This window comes from Cyanistes caeruleus, chromosome 1 (genome assembly GCF_971803275.1).
Source record: "Cyanistes caeruleus chromosome 1, bCyaCae1.hap1.1, whole genome shotgun sequence".
Lineage (NCBI taxonomy): Eukaryota > Metazoa > Chordata > Aves > Passeriformes > Paridae > Cyanistes > Cyanistes caeruleus.
The window spans coordinates 123,159,049-123,182,696 of NC_141701.1; the positions used below are offsets into that span (position 1 = coordinate 123,159,049).

The 23,648-nt window shown below is 34.8% G+C and overlaps 1 protein-coding gene across 1 annotated transcript in view; it reads right to left on the minus strand.

The window, feature by feature from the left end:
• The window catches only part of AHR (aryl hydrocarbon receptor), a 62,867-nt gene that overhangs the window by 21,038 nt on the left and 18,181 nt on the right, over positions 1-23,648 (minus strand). The window contains exon 3 of the mRNA XM_086855168.1: positions 2,426-2,541. Within this exon, the coding sequence (XP_086711294.1) occupies positions 2,426-2,541 (116 nt within the window). The remainder of the gene's footprint in view (positions 1-2,425; positions 2,542-23,648) is intronic.

Below are 23,648 nucleotides of genomic sequence, written 5' to 3' on the forward strand. Positions count from 1 at the left end.
ATATTATTTAATCTACTCTCATAAACAGCTGTTAGCTCTATAAAAGACCCTTATAAGTTTAGTAAATTTTATGTGAATAAAGAATGAGCTAAAAAAATAAATAATAATCTGAATTTTAATAGCATAGTCAATCCAAGAAATCTTACACAGAACCTTTGGTTTTAATGAAGCTTGCAGTAATTTCATGGGAGCAGGATGCCGCAGTGGCAGGTGCTCGTGTCCTCTGCTGACCTGTTCTGCAGGGCATTTCACCTCAGCTGGTTGACATAAAAAATCTGCAAGCTGCAGAGCCTCTAACTTTGTCTCAAATGTTAAAATTGGTTATTCTAATCCATTTCATACAGAGTTACCTACACCTTCTGTACCTGGAATTCAATCACATTTTGCACTGGCCCTGGTACACAGCTCATCTCGAACCAGGATTGTTACTGAGATAGCCATATGCATTATTTAAGCCACAAATTCTGTAAAATGCATATATCTGGATATATCAATAAGTGGGAGATGAGTTCTGATGGAGATTTTGCAAAAAGCAATCCAAAAATAATTATCCAAAAACACATCATGAAATTTTTCAGTGAGTTTATTATTCTGGAGAACTGAAAATTATATTTGTGCTCTAAAAATTACTCTCAATGCTCCTAATAAAAACAGGTAATTTCAAATTTGTTCATTACTGTTGAGAATTAGGCCTTAAAAATGTCTTAGAGGTCATCATTTGTCTTGTACTTTTTATCATAAACTTGCTTGGGCTGTAATAGATTTTGTATTTTAAATAGGAATTTAAAATATTTCAAATATTTTTAAAGGAAATTTAGCTTGCTTTTAAGGAAGGCACATTTATATATTTGATCTCTGCTTCCACAATATATTGAATTGGCAAGACAGTCTCTGTGTTTGAAATTAAAGACAATTTTCTGTTCGTTAGCAAGCAAGCAAAAGCAACTGACAAATAAAAGCAAATATCACCTTAGCAAAACGAAAAAAGGTAGGGAGACAATAAAAGGAAAATGTTCATCATCAGTTATAATTTATTCACCTGCATAATGCAAAAGACTTCTGAGCAGTAGTGTAAGGGAAGGACTTTATCAATGTTTACAGCTTACTGATTCCCACTATCTTATAGAAAATTCCTAATTTCATTGCACTCATGACTTATAACCTCGTGACTCTCACAACCTAGGAAAATTCCATCTGCATATTCATTCTCATAAATTTTTTCCAATATATAAAATATTTACAAAACAAATTCATTGAAGAAGTGCAGTTAATTTACTTACTTCCCAAGACGGGGAGAATTTTCAGCAATAAATATATCACCCACTTAATTTTCATACTGGAAAAAAGTTCCCTCATATAACTTCCACTCAGAAGTAATTAAAAATCTCCTATATTTCAGATTAATTAGATGCTTTCAATATAAACCATATATTTCTGCTTTTTAGGCTTTTTTCTGTTTAAAAGAAAGCTGTTCACTGGCAGCAACTACACAATAGTTCTTTGTCATACTTTATTAAGTTTAGAAAATAAAACACATGTCCTATTTTTTTTAGTTGGTTAGAAAACAATTTTCAATTAGCATCAACTTATAATTATCAACAAATAATTGTTTTGTGGGATTCTTAGAACCTATTTTAATTTCTAATCTTTGAACACTGAAATTCATTTTGTTCTAAGCAAACAATTGACTCTGACTGAATGATTTTTGATAGATACATCAGAGTGCAACCTGTGTAGAAGACAGACTACCAACACACTTCAAATGGAGCTGCACGTCTCCATAAAATCTATTTTGTGAAACTAGTTAGAAAATTGTAATACCTATATTTTTAATTTCTTGAGTTTAATCTGGACTTGGTAGTATATATTTATCCATACGCTTTGACACTCTAGGACATTAAAACAGGCTGGACAATTTAAAAAAACAACGAAGCCCACACTTCAATTAATATTTTCCATTAGTTCATATAAAAGTTATCCAAAGTATTTTAAAATTTCTCCTGAATTTACATGTATGCTGAGTTCTTTCAAACCACTGAGAAAAAAAGATATTTCAGCCAGCAAGCCCAAGGTGTTTGAAGGAGAAATTGTTTCTTTACAACAACTAGTCACCAAATTTATCTGGTCCTTATAAAAACTCTTCTTCTATATTAACATCTTTATTAAAAACAGATACAGAGATGGGGTCCCCTAATAAATTACTTAGAAACATTGAAGAGGAGCCCATATTCTAACATCCACTCTAAAGTCCCTAATACCAAAGAAAATCCAAGAGCTGTTTAATATTGCCCTAAAGAAAATGAGAAAAGAATTTCACAATAAGAAAACCTTTTCTATCTCATCACTGAGAATCTTGTATGTTATATATAGGTGTTTGGGTTTTTTTATTTAAATCTTTGTACAATATGTCTATTGCAAAACATACCTGCAAAAGGAGTTCTCCTTCCAGGATCTGCATCCCTTCTCCACACTTTCCTGTTCTAGAGGTTTCCTGAACGCCATTTCTTTCTGGTCTGGTAGAGCTAGATGATTTTAATGCAACTAGAACAAAGAAAAAAAAAATAAATTAAGCAATCTTTGAAAGGCTCACTAGAAATTTAGGTGATGATCTGCTATTTTGTGTAAGAAAAAAAATGGATTTAAATATATATATTTTATATATATTATAAACTCAATCTAATGAAAGGTTTTTGTTTCCATGTCAAACCCTTTCCTTACCTTTAGAGTGCACCCCCCAATTTTGTCATCCTTCTCTTTACTATGTATAATAATTTCACAACAAAATCATTATTATTGCAATCAACCCAAGTCCCATTATTTTATACCTTCTTCTCGTTCTCTTCACTATAAGACCCACTTCTAGTTTGTCACTTTTGTGACAAAGAAAGGGCCCTTTTGTTTTCATAGGCCATCCTCCTCCAACGATAGCAATGCTGTGTTAGGGCAGGAAAACACCTGCACTTATTCTCATCCCACTTAATTTCAGATGTCAAACTATGGTTCATAAGACAGGTAAGCCTGCTCAAGACCTAAAGCTCCCTTCAGGGAAAGGAAGGAAAGAAACATGAACCCTAAATGCATGCTACATAATAAAATATCCCAACAAAACAAAGAAAGGTACTTCAAAGAAAAAGGTGTGGGTATTTTCTGTCATAGTTAAAATTTAACTTTTTAAACAACTAGGCACTCTTTCCAACTACAGATAAAATACTATAACAATGAATCATCATTATTCAGATCATAAATATATGTAACTGAGAAAAAATTACCTAGTGACTAAGAAATTAAGAATCATACTGTATTGCTAAGAAGCTCCCATAAGCCATTCCCATCTCTGCATCCTTCTAATAAACAAGATGCTGTCAAATAAAACTACATACTCAAAGATCACCCATAACTCAGAATTTACCTACTTTTCACTGCTCTAAAAAAGAGGGGGAAAAAAAGGAAGTCTTCAAATCAGAAATTAATCTGAGTAGGTGTGTAGTGTCTAAACCACTTAGAATTACTTGAGCAATTGTACATTAAACCTTTACCATAAAACTAAAGACCACCAACTCCCAACTCCAAAATTTCTGTGCTGCAAAGCAAGGGATTTCTATAACAGTACAAATAGAATACAATATAAAAATATTTTTATGATTTATGAAATATAATAGGATAAAACCTATAAAAACAACTGCACTTCTATAAAATACAAGTTTCTCACAATGATGGGATAGTCAGCCTAAATTTTGAACGAGTTTTCATCCTGCTGAAAACTTTAATTTTTTCCATTGTTTAGAACTTTAGTCAAGAATCCTACAGAACTTCTGTTCACTCACTTTTAAATTACATTAAATGATATTTTACACTATATATATTAACCGAAAGACAAATTATGCATTTCCTGGTTTTTTAAGCTATCATGGCAGCTGAGAACATTCAAGCCAGACAGTTTTCATTAAAATATACCTCAAAGACACCACAGAGGAAAAATGTGTTCTAAAGAGATATTACCTGATTAATCAGATCAGAACGTATCTAAAGGTCTGCTTTGAGATAAAAACCCTAATGCTGTTGTTCTTCCTACAAGGTGCCCAAAATGTTCTGCAACAGGCCACACAGAGGCACAGTGACAAATTCATGTCATTCAGGTTACATAGCCAACTTTTTTTCTAGCATTATTTCAAAAGGATATATAGAATATTCACTAAACACCCCTGAAGCCAACAGGTAGTGGAAGAAAACGTTTTGAAATTTATATTGTATGATTATTGAGAAAGTCCACATTCATCTGTGAAAGCTGCAAGTAAAGATGCCTAATCACCCTTGCCATTCTGCAAAATACTATATGCCATTAAATACAAATGTGTTTTTTCTTTTATAATGTCTAATAGGATAGAATAGTGTCTGAGAGATAAAATCTACCAGAGCTTTGGAGCTCAAATGTAGCCAATGCATTGGTAGCTGTATTCCTCCTAACTTTCAAGGTGCACAATAGGTACATGTGAAGTTAAACATTTTCCTGAATTGGAATCTACAGCTTCAGAAATCAGAATGTGGATGGAAGCTGTTTACAAGTAAGGCACATGGAAAATTGCCAACAATCTGGATTAGTGAAAACAGAAGATACAGTGGAAATTAGAGCTGCATATCCATAATTTGGTATATAACTCCTAAAAAAAAAAAAAAAAAAAAAAGGGAATAAATCCGACAGATTTATTGTCAGATTGTCAGATCAGTTCTGACAGATAAATCACAGGTCTATTAGTGCATGCTACAAGCCACCCAAGTCCCTGGCACTGAACAACCCCAGATACCAGGATGCACACTTGAAATGTGTGCTTCTATACTGTCAAATTGAAGGCTACCAGAAACACAGAGCCTTACAGCATGAGAAGACCACCTTGCTAAGCAGCAGTTCTGAACAGACTTAGCCACACAATGATGTGGCTTCAGAAATACCAGCTAGAGATATAATAATAGCTAATGGAAAGGAGAACTAAATCTTAAAAAGCGTAACTCATCCAAAAGTAATATTACAGTCAACACCACCTGGTTTAAAATCAACCATGTGTATTCTGCTAGTTCTCATAGTCCATTTTACTCATGTCATCAGACAAAATAATCTCAATAGCTCATTATTCTATAGTCTTTGAATATCTGAATTAAACAGAATTTGTTGTGGGCTGTCCCCTCTTAATTTTCCTACACAGGAAATTAAAACATGAATACTCCCACAGGTAAAGAGAAAAAATTCGTACACATATTCTAGAATATACTCACTATCAAATGACTTCTCAGAATTTCCCATTAATAATTGTAAAGCACCAAAAATGAAGCAAATTTGCTTATACTTGTAAAAAAAAAAAAAACCAAATCAAATGAGCAAACAAACAAAAAACCTCAAACCAAAAATCATCTGTTACACAATTTTAGTAGGAGGGTTGGATTATAAATACCTGCTTTCCAAGTAGGTTAATGATTGTCATTCAATCCTAAATCCAACAATAAGCATCATTTCCATTGCCTAGACTTCCCTCATTTGAAGTCCAAGCTGAATCTCAAAGACAACTAGATAGTGACTAGATTCTGATACATTTGTTTTATGGTTGTGAAATTCTTTAACACCCAAGACAGCAAATATAGAAGACAGTTGCTTTTACATTACATCTACAATGATAAATTAAGTAACAAGGCTTACATCAGTATTTACCAGCTTCTTATCTCTGACCTTAACTGTTACAATGAGGTGGTAAGAGATAATATGGAGATGTAGTGTACTTCATTAGACTAACAGTACAGAGTGGGGGGGGAAAAAGTGTTTGACATACCACTTCAAGTCTGAAACAGTCCTAGCAATTGAGTTCTAACTATTGCCAAAAGCCACCTTTCATTTTAAAACCATGTAAGTATTCATTAAAAATTAATTTTCAATACATAAGGACAACAGGTATTAGGTGATCTTCCTTCTTTCCAACCAACAATCAGTATAAGGAACCGCATGAGTTATAAACAGCTTGCTGAATCAACTAATAATTTATAATAGATTAATTTCATTAGTTACCTGCTGAGATATTCAGGAGGTAATCTGAGGAAAATTATTGAAAAAACAACTCTATTTACCTTCTCATTTAATATAAATTCTGTCCATCAAGAGAGACTCTAGTCCAAGATGAAAAACGTTTTTTCACCTTCAAACACCTGATCTCTAGGGTTTATACTTGGTAGGTATCCTCCCCTCAAGCTTCAAGCCACAACCAGTGTCCTCTTCCTCCCAGGCTGTCACTGCTGTTCCCAATAAGAACCTCTAACATGACTTCTTCACTTGACAGGCAGCTGCCCTGAAGTCCCAGCTCCACTATTTCATCCACTTCTGCTCACAAAATCAATGACCAGGCAGCCATCTGTAGCTACCAGAGCACCTTCAATAGCAGTCCTGTGAATGATGATTCCTTATTCTCTTTGCCAGAAGTTACAACGGCAGAGAATCACAAAAACGTCCCAGAACAAGAGCAAATACACTCTGATGTACTTGAAAAGGGCCCTACCTGTACTAATTGTTGCAAAGTTAATAAAGTGGAGAGAATTCATAATAAGGTACACATGTTAGCAACTATCTAGCCAAGTTTCTGATGAGCATTCATGCAGAAGCCTGATTTAACACATACATACTTGAACTGCTGAATTTACTATCACTTTAAGAATAATAGTTAAATTACTTCATGACAAAGGCATTCAAAAACTGTTCCACTTCCCCTATTCATGAAAGAAGTGACACACTAAAACACTTATACAAATATTCCAAAGAAATATCAGTAACAACAAATCTAATAAAAATACCTTTAACCTCAATGTAACTAATATCATATGTAATAATCAGCTGTCTGGCCACAGAACAACAGAGTAGCATCCATCAGTGGGCATCAGGACACTGTCAGTACTCAACTCACCCAAACCAAGTTTATGATACTGTTTTCCTCAAATCTAGAAACTACTAAATTTGGAAGAAAGTAAATTTTATTTTCAAGTCATCAGAAAGAGCATAGTAAATGAGAAAAATAAATAAAAGGGTTTTTTTTTTAATGTGTTGAGTGAATAAAGAAGCTTTTCTGACCTAAATGCACGTTTGCTGGTGCTCAGCTGTGAATTCTGAAGAGATTTTTCTCCACTGAAACCCAAGCATTTGCACACCAAATGTCTCTTACTATCAAAGGAGTGAAAAAATGTATTATTAAGGTTTCCATCTCAAAATTCAACTAATCCAGCCACATGTTATTAGAGTGCTGAATAAAACCATTTCAGGAACTGCTGGCTGAAAAGCTTCATGGAAACCACACCAAAGTACGGTGTGTTTAGAACCTTTTCCTGTTCCTACCTCTTCTTTCCCAAAGAAAAAGCGTAGCAAATTTTTTTAGAGGAGTCAGGGTAGCTCCCTACCGAGAGGTGTAGGGAACAGAATATTACAATGCCAAATTTTAAACAGACCTTTTAAAATCATATTGAGCTGCAATAAATTTCTTTGAATCAGAAAATACTTTTAGGTGAATAATCTGTTCAAGCCTAAAACTGTATTGAAGTAACGTTTGTCTAATATCACAAGTGTATCACTAGCACATCAGTCATGCAGTCCTGGAGTTTAATCTTAAAGAGCTTCCCAGAACTGCTTTAAATCAAATCTTGGCATGGTTTCCAAAATCCGGCCAAACAGGTCAAAGTTTGCAGTCAGAGACAATTGAGACCATTTCATAACCTTTTCAGTAGATTTATAAATTCTACTCGTCTGTTCTAGATTACTGTACAAAAACAACCGTTCTCTTGAGCGGGTGGTCTTGCTCCAGCAAGAAACGCTAAGCTTCAACACAAAGGTCACCAGCTAACACAAGACAAGGAGGGCACTACTGAGGAAACAGTAGTTTAATATTAAACTCTTGCCTAAATCATTAACTTAAGCTAAACTGTTTATACTGGTGAAAGATCCATTTTAAGTGGGAGAAAGTATTATATATACACACACCCATGTATCTACATGCAACCTTATCTATTTCCATTACTTAAGATTATATAAAACATTTTGCACCTGTGATCTCTGACATTGTCAAGGCAAAAATGTTTATGGAATTAAGTAACACAAGGAAAAAATGCAATTAATTATTTTTCTAGGAAGATAAAAAAGGCATCGACTTCATATTTTGTAAATAGCTACATTTCTAGATAGCAAAAACTACATTTAGTAATAAAACTTGTGAAGCATTGCTCTGTATTCAGAGATACAAGAGAAAATAAAATTTAGAATTATCATAACTAGTTCTAAAGTCATAGTTATGTTACATGAGGCAAGATTGACTTCTGTGTAGGATGCACTTACAAGCAAAACATGTTACATATAGGTGGGGAAAAGTTTTCACTGTGTGTGAAAACTTATCTTACTTTTTCACTTGCTATTCTGAATAATTGTCAAGCTAGATTTACAGCAGATCTTCTTCCTTACATGTCTGAAGATAAAATAATTTAAGAGCAGTCTTCCTGTTAAGCTTCAGTACAGCTTCAAAATTACAGTAAACTGCATGGATGGAGCAATGTATAACAACGTGTTCTACTGCAACTCCAAAATGTAAATACATTAATAAAAATGTAAAAAATACATCACTTTTCTGATGAGCAGAGCAACATCAGAGCACTATCAGAAGAAAACACCTTACAAAAGTAGTCATGGAAGTTGAATAACTGGATTTTGTAAATATAAGGAAAATGAGTATGAAATTGTATATTTGGTAGTGACTAGTAAAAAAGGATATATTTTTCTCCATTAAGCATCAATGAATGCACCCAATTATGACAGTGCCGGAACAGCTTTCAAAATACATTTTAAAGCAAAAAAATTACCAATAAAACATACACAGGAGCCTTTACTTTCCAAAAAAAGGCCAAATATAGTTTAAAAACTTGTAACAACCAACCTTCAGCCTCAGAAGGCATGGTACATTGATCCATAAACATTTTTTCAGCTAATGTGGAAACATATACATGTGTTTACATATTTAGGAAAAGTTACTGAAAGAACCTATAAGCCACAGAAGACAGTTATTTCTTGATTTGGCCTCAAAAAATTATTCATTGTTCAAGAGAGAGAAAATGCCATGAAGCACCTATCACAAAAGAATAAATCATACCACCACGAATACTTTCAAAGAAATGTTAGTAGGTTACAGTTGGTGAAAGAAGAAAAAAAGATACCGAGGGGAAATAATACTTTTACCAGAGTAAGTTTTAAAAAGAGAGGGAAAAAGAAAAAAAAAAAAAACCCTGAAAAATGATGTGCCTTTTTTTAAAAAAGGAGAACAGAATGAGGGTAAGTGGTCAGGTTCTGGGCATTTCCTGGGCTTTTGCCAGTAACTTGACTCTGTACAGATACAGATTGTTTAATGATGTTACAGATCTCTAGAAATCAAATATTTGCAGGTGTGCAGATTTTGTGACTGCAACCAGAGCTCAGCAGCACCACAAACCTGCACTGGATGCACTACAAGTTCTGTGCATGTGCACCCCTCCATTTCCAGTCATCCAGTACTTTCTTTGTAGCCCAAATTCAAACCAAATAAAGTGCGTACTCATCAGCTATACAGACACGGCAGAGAGAGCACAAGTCTACCCATCTGCAAGGATGTTTAAGTATAAACCAAATATTATGTGAGGGAGGAAGAAATATAGGACTTGCCCAAAAATAGGTTAAGAACAGGAAAAGGAAATTTTCATCTCCAAAGCAGATTATTCCAAAGGTTAAATGTGCCTTAATACAAAATGTTTCAATAGAAACTGTTGGGAACCAATAGTGGCTGCCACCAAAGCACCTACTACAATATAATAATAATATTATATTATTAAATAATTATATGTATTTGTTAGACTGTGGAGAAATATTTATACTGTTGGAGTAACCAAGATAAACAAATTTCAATATTAAGGTTCTATTAAGAATCCTACTTGAACATTTCAGAGACCACGGATAAAAACAGACCTACAAACCAAAAATAAACCACTAAATATTCTGTCAGCATTAGACTGAAATTACTCAAGGTACAGCTCCAGAACTTCCCAAGGGCCCTGCTGTACTTACACTTCAGACATGTCTTCATACATATTTTACACTCAACAAGAGAAAAGCACAGAAGTGGTACACATTACTTGAACCACTGCAGGAGTCTAAAATAGTCTCTTGATTGCAATCAATATATAACGAATATACGTGAGGAATAAAAGCAGCACACAACATTTTCCTCAGTACCAAGCACCATGATTTTTGTACATGTGATATTTCAGATTCACCTAACAAAGCCCATCTAGATTTAAAGTGACCTTGTGTTTCCCCTACTATAGAAAAAAGGTCCAGAGTGGAAAATACTATTTTTAAATATATCTGTGATCAAATAATATGCTTAAATAATTTAGCATGAAAGCTATTTTTGGCATAAGGAAGTCTGTTGCTTGCCCTTTCAAAATTGACATGTCTGGAGTTCAGATCAGTTGTACTTGGTTTCCAGGTCTATGGCAAGGATACATTTCAAATGCTCAGAGTTATAAATCATAAAACTGACAAAAACTTGGATGTAGTATCACCTTTTTTTCTACCTAAACTTCAATCAAATTTCATTGGCCAAGACTCAAAGGGAGCCACAAATTTGCCAGAAATTACATTTCTGAATCACAAGATTACTTATAAGATAGCAAATATGTACACTCATTTGTTCTACTGGGGGGAAAAAAAGAAATAATCTTTTCTCTAAATCTAATTTTGCTGCTTAATAAAATTACCAACACTAACAACAAACAAAAGCAGAAAAAAAAACTTTCAAAAAGTTTCTAAACCCTATGGCTTTGTTGATAAACCACCATATCCTAGAAATACTGTAGTGTAGTATTTTAATTCCCCTTACTTTATGATATTTTATACTTGAACATACTATTTGAATATGTATCTTCTAAAGAACAAGATTTTCATTTAAATTTGCAATGTTTTTCATTTAAATAATTATTAAATTACATATATAGGAAAAAAAATACAAGCCCATATCACCTACTTTTCAAAATATCTTGAAGTTACAAAAGATGAACTAGCAGGTTGGTAACTTATCTGTTTTCCAAGTTGAGTGTTTAGTGGAACACAATTTAAATCCTAAAACTCATTTATAATAAAACAAGGAGATATATTTTAATAGCTGGTTGTACTGAAAAGTTATTCTACTAAATACATGACTACATGTGTAAATACTAAATATGATGAAGAAAAACGTTTCTTTCTAGCACATGAAACATGGAAAAGCCTGTATGAAACATCTCTAACTCTACCTGGCATTATTTTTATGACACTAAAAGCCTCTTAGAAGAAATGAACCCTAACCTCAGTCTCCTGTGGAAAGCTGAACAGGTAACAGCAGGTAAACAGGACAGGAATTAGATCTTACCTAATGAGTTTATGATGGGCTAAATGTACAGCAACTTCCTGAGCCAGAATTTGGACAAGATACTGGCTCTCCACTGTTATTTTGGAGAAATATCCAAAACTTCATAGTTAAATATCCTAAAAAAACAATGCTTTAACTGTAACAGCCCTCAAAAGTGCAGCTGTCTTTCCCCATGGCTTCAGTCATGGCAGCACTTTAAGACAGCAGAACTCTGCATCCAAAAATGAGGAAGGCAATAAATAGCGCAGAATCTGTGCCTTAGCTATAATTTTTACATAGTAACAGCCACCATTATACTTTTCAAGTAAATAGGATTATAAGATACACTACAACATATAAGTGGGGCAGGCTGGGTGGTAGGAAGGCAAGAAAGACTGAGAGGTTGAAGACAATGAGGAAGTCATAGAAAACGTGCCTAAAAGTTGAGAGGAGGGATGGTTTTGTGGTTCTGACATCGTCTTCCTGTGCGTTGTGGTGGAAATCATACAGGCATTGTACACTTCATTTCCTTAACCATTAAACCAGAACAGAAGCACTTCAGCTCCACCAGCACTGAAAGGATAAATGCAGTAAAGATTTGGAAGTTCAAATTCTCTAATTGGGAGAGATTTCAGTGCTCCATATGATAATCACATTAGATTACACAAAGCTTAAAGGTTATAATCGCACAGTATTTCAATATCCTCTTCCCCAACAATTTAGATTTGCTATGTTGAACTATAAAGTTTATGAATTAAAGACCTAGGAATGGTTATAGTCTCCATATAACAAACAAGGGAAAAATTTCAGAGGCTTCCTATATAGAAAGAAGAAAAGAGGAAAAAAGGTCAGACTGGATTTTATCCCAGATGCTTTTATAGAAGACTGTGCTTAGGAGGTCGCACAGGACAGAGGTCTGTATTTCTGATCTAGCATCAGAAAACAGAAATAGCAACAGCAAGCGTTATATAACTTATGTTGCTAAGGGTGAGGCTGTGACGCAAAGGAAAACAATATTTTATTCATTACAACCCCAAGGAGGAGGGAAAGAGAAAGGCAAGGAATGCTTTAAAGAAGGGGAACTGGAGCACACAGACAAACTCTGGAAGAAGAGGACCTGGGGTAACAGGAACCTCTGCCTCTGCCATCTGCTCTCCCCCACAAGGATCCATTTCACAGAGGGCCTGTTCTAGTCTGTCCATAAGTAAACCTGATAGAAGCAATCTGATAAAACCACAGACAAACCATGGGTGTAAGTTTGCAAGGCTCGTTCCAATCATTCTAGCATAAGAGGATTTTATATAATGAATACTTTTAAACATTTAAAACTTTAAATATTAAAACACACCCTAGACACAACAAGTATTAACAAAAACTTACTACTGGAACAAGTAATTTATTCATCTTTCAGAAACAACTGCTGAATTGAGTCAGATGTGTATGAACAGTAAACCTAAAGCAAAACAGTATTTTCATTAATATGTTACCAGGTATGTCTACCAGTTCTCATAGACAGAGCCTCTTCTTCAATACCATAAAATATTTTAACATATTTTATGTTTTTAAGATTCTAAAATTAATATATAAAATTTTACTTATTTAAATTACTTAACTCCAATTAAAGCCCTATTCCCAATAATTCCAAATACAGAAATGATATGTCCCTTTCATAGCATAAACTTCTCAGTAAACCAAAAGGCACACAAAGTTTTCTTAATATTTTTAATGTTTCCATTCTACTTTTAATAAACTGCTTCAGCAATCAAGACAGATACTTAAATGCTATTCATCACCACTTAATTGACCCACAGATACACCTAAAACACAGAAAGCTCCTGCCTTGATGAGATTGCCCCGGAGGGCAACCACACACACAAAGAAAGATGAGTGATAGGATAGTATCAAGATTTCAGTTTCTTGTTGTAGTTTCATACTTTAGAAGAACTATGTGGCTTGTGTGGACTGGCAGAATTTTTTTGGTTGGGGAGGGGAGGGCTTGGGGGCGTTGAGGGTTTGTTTTGTTTTCTGCTTCTGCTGTGGGGAAATTTTGTTTGGTTTGAAACTGTCTAGAAGTAGAAAGATTGTTCTGAGAATCTGACAGCAAAAGGGATCCCTCTGGATTTGTGACACTACCTGGCCATGAAGCTCATAGGTACCCGTGGTGTGTTGTTGCAGTATCTTGTATCTCTGAAGTCGACAATACTGCAGCACAATTTAAAAGGGATTTCCATCTACTTCCACATAACTTGGTTCAACAGACTTACAGTAAACATGAGACTTTGCTAGATGCTCAGAAAGAACGGCCCCTTTCACTGACTCTTCATTTCACACACATTCCTTTCTTGTTTGGGAATTCCATAAATTCTTATTTCTAAAGAAACTACAACATTGGAAAGGCTGTACAGAAGTAATTACCATTTCCTCTCAAAATGCTTTTTGAAGCATGTTCAAATTTCACTGCACCTGAAATGTCATTAAAAAGCCAAGTTGGAAGATGCAATGTCTTAAAGGGGAAAAAGCAACATTTTCAGACAATAACTGCTGTTACACCACATCACCACAGTAAATATTTAGTTAAATTTCAATTATACTTAGTTCTTCCTCTTTTTTTTCCTCCCCTCACTGACATTCTAGTAAGGCTTGTTTTGCTTATTTTACTAGAAATCCTCAAATCACCGTTGACAATTTTATCATGTCCAGCTTATGTCCTCCTGCAATAACACTTCCCATTAACTTCAACAGCTCTTCTCCCTTTTTGGTATTTCCCGGCTTGGTACATTCACAGACAGCAATCATAACCCCTAGCCTGCATTCTGCCATGCTAAACAGGACCAATGCAGTCATCTCCTGTAATATGTACTCTCTAGAGCTTCTTTGTTGCTGTGATATTTGTAAGACCCTAACTTGATCTGACAAACTGAATGACATCTTTCAGATCTTCTGGAGAACCTCAGTTCTTTTAAACTGATAAATGGAGTAACCCTGCTCTACAGAAATGTACCCTTCAATACTTCCTCCAAGACTGCTACAAGAGAATCTACCAAAATCTTCAGAAGGGAGAAACAAAAGACAGCTAAGTCCAACTTAATAAGTCTTTCACATCACTTGTTTTAGTCCCATCAAAAAAGCTGAAATGAGAGTGCCTACAACTTTACCAAAATACTTATCAGTATTTATTAACTGTAGCTACTGAAGTGAAAAACATTCTTAACATTTTAGTTTAGACAGCTATTGTCTGGCTCCCAGACTTCTGAAAACAGTTACGTAACAGGAAACATTGTTTTAACGTGGACAATTGGAGTAGAGATGGATATGGCTACAGGCCAGAGTACTGTAAAACTCCACAAAGCCAGATCCATACAAAGGACCTGATACATGAAATTTGGGGTTCTATACCAAACATACAATTTAGAAAACTCCCAATTTAAATACCATATGTTTCCTAAGTCCTACAGTAAAAACCCCACCATGCACAGCTGCCGTACCTCCATCTGGATGGGTAAGAATGGCTTGGCACACACTTCACCCTGACCCTAAACATGGAGCAGAAACTGGATTTCTCCTGGCTCTTCCCCCATGTGGCATAAATCCAGGTTCTTCTGACAGCTGGTAGCCACTGATTCTTTCACAGGGCTGAAGAAAATGATGTAGCTCTTTTCTGCAGTATCAGGACATAAACCCAGGTTTTATTCACTCCCTTGCTACAGGCAGCTCCCATTGCTTCCTTTTCCACTGCAGAAGAGGTCTGAAAGCTGGGGGTACAGGTAATACCTACTCTTCCTGTTGAAAATCATCTACCATACAGAAAAGAATAATAAAAAGTTTCTCAAGCCTGAAAGAACAAATCAGAAAGCATGTTCCATCTGAGACACTGACCAAAAAAGACAAGATCAGCCCCTGACCCAGTCCTCATTGAAAAGGGACCACTCTGTTATGGGATGAGTGTTTCATGAGAAACACATAATCTAGCCCAGAAAATTCAGTTTTCAAAATACTTTAGATCTATTAAGGTAATAAAGAAAAATCAGAAGTCACATAAAAGAGAGCATACTGAAATAATCTTGACAGAACACTTTTTATGTCGTAAAAAGCGTTTTTTATAGGTAAGGCTACAACATCAGTAACGATATCTGCCCACAGAGTGGACATTGCAATAGAGAATTGGCAATCACTGATACTGGCCTCTGCATAGAAAAGAGAAACAGAAACAAGCTTAGAGCCAAAATTTGATTGCATTTTTATTTATAATAAAAGGAATAATGTGCACATATTTTCTTGTGAACACCTGCATGATATTAAATTTGTTTTTACAGTTACACAGATTGTTCATGTTGTTACCAAGATAAATGTACTTTGCTTCAAAATTTCAGTTAGAAGTTTGTGCCATGCCTTTATCAAGCATTTTCAGATTCATATTAGAGTAAGCACAAATCAACTCATGTTTTAATGGTGCCATCTGTCACATTTTTTTGTATTCTGCTGCCAAAGCAGCGAAAGATCAAATGAAATAAAATCTAAACATGAGGTTTCATTTACCCTGCCACAAGAAATAATTTTCAAGGTGGCAAAGACAGATCTGTTTGATAATTACGTATTTTCTGCTAAATTGTTCCATATGCTTATAATATTTGGGATTTAGCCAAGAAGAAAAGCAAAATCACTTCTCGTAGCTGAGCATTTCCCCACCATAATGCACCTCAAGTTATCCTTGTGCAGATGATTCTTAGGTAAAAAGACTTACATTAACTATTTCTTTCACTATGTTCATCAGAAAAAAACACAACACACATTTACAAAAATATATGCATTTAGCTTAACCATTTAAAATGTAAGCTAAAATAGTGCAGAAATACTTGAAATACTCTAGTGACAATTTCACTCAATTGACTCCATCTGCTTTACTAAGCCATTTAAATTATTAATAACACTTACATGTTCCTTTGACAACTGTCATTAATGACAAGATATATTGCTATATAAAATAATCCAGTTGCAACTATTCACCATATTTATTTAATCTTTTAATAGAAACTAAGTTTTGCTTCCATATTTGACATTTGCTTTAGTTCTAAAATTAATCCATCAAATTAAAGATTAGCTTTGATACACCAGAATGAAAATCTATTATTAGTTTTAATATGCTAGTGAGGGAGATGCATACAGGACAGATGAAAAGATGACAGGGAGCTCTCTGCAGGATTCAGATGGTGACTGTTAGTGAGAGGAACTCCACTTCCTTCCTGCATCCCAGCCCTTTGTGCAGGAGGATGCTGAACTCACCAAGAGTGTTTTAATTAGTTTTATAAATTATGGCATATTCTGATAATTCTGATAACTTTTTTTTAAAATATACCGCTGCTATGAATTGTTTTGTAAAAATAAGTTCAGATTGATTCCAGGCACAACTTCATACTAATCTCCCTGACCTTACAATACAGTACAAAAGAAGGAAGAGCAATATGAGAATTTTTGGCAAAAGCTATACACATCCCCCTTACTGCCTTGCATATCACCATTTCTGTAACACTACTGCAAATCATAATTTAAGGATTTAATTTTACCATTACATTTAATACATCACATTAATTTATAAAAGGATAGAATTATGTTTCCATATCCAAGCAGTTTTCATCTCTATTCTCTATTCTCCAATAGAAGAGCCTACATACAAACACATTCTGGATTTAGTTTATTAATTCCACGGTTCAGCTTGAGGTATCTGCATTCCAAATGAATACAAAGATGAATGATCCTCATTCTTGTAGTAAAACACAAGTAATAAGATGGCAAGAGTTTGATTTAGAAAGGTGAAACAGCCCTCAAATGCTCCCCCAGCTTGCTTTCCAACCCAAGAGTGGACATGGTTTGCTCCACAGCTTGGATAGTTTAACCAGGGAACATATTTGCCTTTAAGTTGCATCAGCTCACAGCATTCAAGTAAAACAAACCCAATGATACTTCTTCAACAGAGTGAGTAGTAAATTACCACAGTCCAACATTCACCACCACTCAGCTTCAGCCAGGGCTGCAGAGCTCAACAGCCTGGAGCACAAATAAACAGAACATATACAGTAACACTTACAGGTGCAACCTCACAATTTTATAAGCCTCCTTTGCATACATCAAATATTTGCAAATCTGATGGCCAATTATTAGATGTCACTGGATCCAACATTACATTTAACAAAGAGTAGAAAACTACCCTTACTATCTTTTCACTACAAGTTTTAATATTCCATAACCAGTTCTTAACTCTCTCCGACCCAAACATTCAACTAAAACAACAAGGCTGTGCAAGGTTATTGGAAAAGTTCATGATTTATGTTACTTTACCAGTTTAGGAGAAGTGAAATGAGTCTATACAATTTCAGCTTTGTGGTATGTTTGTATAAACTACTCAGCAAAATAAAATTCATCCTGCTAAAAGCATAACAGGGTGAAACTGTTAAACTGAAAAGTTCAAGTGTAAAAGGAAATTAAAAAGACACATGACTGGTGGTGACTATACCAATGTGTACATTGGTACACAGAGGAAGGTACTGAGCTGTACAAAGACAAAGCAACAGGTGGTATCTGCGTTGTTGTTGGTTTTGCACAAAGGATATACACAACTTCTGAGATTTAACTGGTCTTGTTCAGTCTCACAAAATCACAGACACAAAACTGCCAGGCATTCCTTTCTCAGAACAGCTTGGCTTTGCAGGGAAGATAAAAAGTTAATAGCTCTATGAGCTTTCCTAGTCTACTTCTAGCTCTAGCAACAGACGAAGTTATTAAAAAAGTAGTATTTAATGTATCAGATTTATTTTTTTGCTCTTCATGCAGGTTTGATACTTGATTGATACTTGTCTCTCTCCTCAAACATAACTGACATAATTTGGGGGTGAATTAAAAATAAACTATATGTAATTCAGCAATGTATTTCTCATGAAAGGAACTATGGATGTTTAGTCTAGTTAGTACTGTAGTAATTTACAGTTTTTCGCTTTTATGTACCAAATGGCATTTCCATCCTTAGATCCTAGTGCCAACAAAAATCTACTATTTCGTTTCAAACATTTAGCAGTATTACACTTTGCATACATAAATATATAGCTGCCAGCCTTGCAGAATAAATTCAAGTAACAAATACTTTACATCCAATCTGGAATCAACTCACTCTGCAAGTAAAACAGCAAAAGCTTCTGCTATAAGCAATTCATCCTGCTCATAAAATAAACAAAAGAATAAGAACTGATTGCAACTTTCACTGTTGCATGGCATAAAAATACAAAAATAATCAGCTTTTATAAAATTATTTATTATTTGCATCTCTTAGTTCCATTTATCTTATGCAAGTAACTTTCTTATACAGAATCTTTAAATTGGAGTAACATGTAGTCCATGATCACATTCAAAAAAGTAGACAGCAACATTTATTTTCAGAGATGTACATAGAAAAGGTGATGTTGCAGCAATGTTATATTTGAACTTACTGCATCAGATAACAATTTACCAGGCTGAGATTAATTTTTGACTTACTAAAAATAACACAATTATCATTTAAATGTAAATTTCTTAAGGCTGTTATCAATGTCTTAAGAGGAAGATAGTTCAGCGGCTTTAATATAATCTAAATGAAGAAGAAATCCCATTAGATGGATTTTTTTTTTAATTATTATTTCCTAGGTTATTTTTACAAAAGTGGCATTTTGGGAAACTTGTTAGTGCTTTGGCTCCAGCTGATTACAATGATCAAAATCAGAAGGAAAACCATAAAGCTATTGAAATACAGAACTGATTCCCAGAGAATCTCTCAGATGCTGCCACATGAGCTACATCCTGTTAAGTATTAAGTTTCTAATTAGGGGAGATTAAATCATCTAGTGTCATATCTTGGAAAGTGATAATCTCAGCTATATATCTTCCAGAGAACCTTCCATGCACCTATAAGCCTGAAGTATACCTGTGCACATTAAACAGTATGTTTCACATTTTAAAAGTTCCTTGAAAGCTTCAAATTTTTAAGTTCAAATTTTTATGAGAAGAAGGTTCTTAATAGCATCTACTAGGTTCTTTCGTCAGAGAAGGCAACCAGAAAGGAGAGAATTTGGTTATGACATATAAAAGTCAGTAAACACCTCTATAAAGGCAGGAATTCCCATCAGGGAGTCCTAGAGGGACCCCGTAAGAATCATGTAGCTGAGCAGACAGTGCCATCATGAAACCCAGAGTCAGAATATCTGAAAAAGTCTGAAATGTAAGTATAATCTCATTGTTGTACCTTCCTTAAAAAAAGAAAAAAAAATTTAAAAATTGACACAATTTCTCCAAAAATCTCTTCCATTTAATTTAATGTGTCTCTACTCTGACATCTTCTTTATTACGGTTACAGAGTGGGGTTAGCTAATGCAGACTAAGAATCTTCAGGATACTTGAAAGTTACCTCAAGTATGAAAATATTTACATACATTGTAAATACCTGTGTTTTATTTTCATCTTGAATGAAAACAAGACCCACTTTATTAACAGGAGCAACTGTAGGCTTGGGGACCATTACCAAACGCAAAGGGAGACAGATCTTTTCCTGTATGATTTCACCCAGACAAGTTTTAAGCAGCACATAGCTTTGAACAGCACTGAAACAGTCTGCACCCATTTTCTCCCAGATGGGTTTAGAGCAGTAGTCTTTTTTGAACAGTTCTAACCATCTAATAGTGTATCATCTGAATCTATCCCCTTCCACTTGATACTACCTTCCCTCCCCATTCATTTATGCTCCTGAATCAGACAAATCCTCTCAAAGAGATTATGAAATAACTTACATACAGGTTCCCTCAGAGAGAAGAGGTAAAAATGAACATAGCTACATTCTTTTCTAGGACACTTAGGAGCTTAAATTGAGAAAATGAGGTGAAGGGTTATAACTGAAGGACAGTCTCAGCTATTTAGGTTAGTCTGACCAGCTTAGTCCCCTAACATAACATTAACAGGTGTCCTCATTTAGAGGAAGGCACAAAAGGACAGCAGACAGTTTTCTGCCTCTTAATGGAGAGAGGCACTATTTGAAGTGCAAGAGTGGGAGCCCTTCCCAAGCCATGCCGTTGTACACAGAGGTAGTGGCTCACTTGAGCTGTAGTATTGCACAGAGGAGATGCATTTCACAGCGCTAGCTTGATCCAATGAAGGGGAGTGCGAGTAAGTATGTGCACGTGAAACACATCTCCTTTGCAGCATATAAACATGGACTGTATGGGTGTTGCAGGTGATGTAAAATGATGGCAAAGTAACGTGAAGTTGCAAGGCATGGAATGAAGACACTTGCTAAGGTTCCTCTCAAACACAGCCACGGTTTCTTGATTTTGCACAAGTTTTTTGTTGCATTCTTCTGTTTTGTCTAATGCAGATGGATTCAAATCCTCCAAGAAGCAAGCTTGTAAGATTGAACCAGCATTCTTGCACATGAGAGGTGGAACCTAATTCTGTCATTAGAATCTCTAATGCTTTCTTCTCTTTAGTTACAAGAGGCACTGTAAGACCCACTACATTTTTTTCATTGTTAGTAATCCAATTGTTTGCCTGAACTATTTTTTCCTATATAGCTTATAACATTTATTTAAATATTCCACCATTTTCCAAACTTCCTTATTGCTTAATGTAAGATGTTCTTCTTTGTTATTTTAACTATGTTTTTAAACTTCTTGTTTGTGTAGTGATTTTACAGCTTTCTCTCTCTCTTTTATGAGATGTCTGTCTTATTTAATTCTCTGATATGCATCCTTATGATTTTGTAAGTGTTCTCTATTTTCATCCAGTCTTGCATACGATTCCATTTTTTTTACACTCTATATTTTATTGGGAAAACAATTGAGGAAGAAGTCAAAAATACAACTAATCCATATCATGCATTAATGACTTCTTGAAAGTTTGCCACAACTTTTGATTTCTAACATATCCTAAATGACACAATGATGAGTAGGCAGTTCAGAATCATTTGGTGAAGGATGATATGCTTGCACACACAGCCCCACTCAGATTTATTTTTTTTTGGTCACAATCAAGCCTTTTTATTTTTTTCAAAAGTTAATTACTTGGCCTGCCCAGCAAAATCAGCTCTTTTTTAAGCCTGTTCTCATTATAGCAAGCACTTTTACATAAGTAAGCAGTTGTGTCTGAGAAGGAAACCACCTAGCACATCATAATACTCAAAAGTCCAGACAATTAACCACCTTTTTTAAAAAACATTTCCTCAACCCATATTCGTTTCTGTATCACTAATGCAAAAATTAAATTAATGTAAAATGAATGCAAAAATTAAAACAGCAACAGAAGCATCCAAAATCATCTTGAAGTGAAACTGCCTAACAACCTTTTCTTCCAATAGAGTTTCAAAGAAGCAAATGTCTATTTTGCTCTTGAATTCTGAAGTGAGTTGAATATGCAAGTACTGGTTTTAAAAGGTTTTAAAAATATACAAATCAGACTAAGTGGAATTGTAAATATCATTGACAATGTTCTCTGAACTAGTCCTAATTCAGCTCAAACATGCAAATCTTGTAACATCAAAACCAGCAGTTTATCCTCAAAAAAAAAAAATCTCTTGACTTTTGAGATACTATAAGTGTCATGTCTGAAAGATCACATTCTAGTGATAGACATACTAAAATGGAAAGCTAGATGGACATCAGTAGTTTAATGCCTGAGCTCTTAATGTCTTTTTTTCCTTCCACCCAGACAAATGTACAAAATGTTGGCTAAATCTTACTCCTTAAGTCACAGCCCCTACTGTCTATAAAATTTACTACTAACAAACAGCAACTTTGCATTATGAACTACAGAAAAATTATGAATAAAAGTAATTAATGAAAAAATGCCTGCCGCATGCTTGGAGCAAAATGCTTTGCAAAATATTAGTTGTACAGTACAGTAATTGAACCCTTTTCTCAACCATATCACACCCATGTAGAACATGTTTCTTTTAAAAGTATTAACAGTAGTTATGACATTCTTAAATTTGCCTGAAGTAATGACATTTAAGCAATACACTTACTGGTTTTAGAAACATTTTACAGAATGAAGACATTAGATTTTACTAGGTTTGCATAACATATGTACCATACTCTGTCTTAAAACATTCACTTAACCCAAGAACTTGAAGTTTAACCAGATTGTGTATGGGATGATTTTCCTCAGCTTTCACAGTATACTTTCTTTTGAGCCATTCCCAAAACTTAGCTCAGCAAGCCCTAAACTGCTTGTTGAACTAGATTGGTGTTTCTCCTAAGACCATTAAAAGATTAAAATAAATAAACTATCTCCTGTTAAAAATCTGAAAAAAACATTATACACCACTGAATTGCTCACAACACTGATTAAAACCAACCCAATCTCTGCTACGCAGGTAGCTGAACTCAGGTTTTTATATGTTTTTAGCCTTTTTAATGTTGCTTTTTAAAGAAAGATTTAACAACATTAGTAACTGTGGAATGTTAAGTGTTTATGCAGTAGTCTCCCTTAAACGGGGGACATATCCTCAGTTGCCACAAAGCGGTACTTAACACAGCAACCCTGCTTTCTTAAGTAGAAGGTAAAACCAACAACCAAGTAGTGTATTTTTTTTCCCTTAAGTGACTGATACTGAACTTGCTTCACAGCATGATAATTAATCAGCCCAGAAACACCACACTAAGTCAACATGCATGAGCCTACAAAAATGAGAGTTCAGTCGCTGCGCTTGGAAGAATTAAGTCTTTGCTCACACAAACAGTTGCACGTCCCATAGCAGATGGTTCCAAACCAAAGTGGCATTAGGAGCCACTGCTCCCGATTTGGGTGTGAGAATGAAGATGAAATAAAAAAGAATAGAAAAATAATGGAGTCATAAGGAGTTGCAACCACTATGCAATAAATGCTCATTCCCTTAAAGCCTAAAAGCATGCCTGTGCATCTTGCTCAAAACACCCCCAACAGGCTCCGAGATTCAGAGAATGTCGAAGGCAAAATAAGATTTATATGGGAGCTGAAAGGCAGTTTGCCATTTTTGAGAGCAAGAAGTGGGCAGAAGGTTACAGGACCTTGTAAATGTAGGAACAGGAATAAACTATTATGTCTTTGTCAGAGAGGGATAAAGTTGGGTGGGAATTTCTAAGCTTTTAATGTATCAATGGTAGGTCTCCTCAACTTAAAGCAGAGTTGAGAAAAAAACAAGCCTCAAGAATGACTGCATATGATATATGTATAATGCAG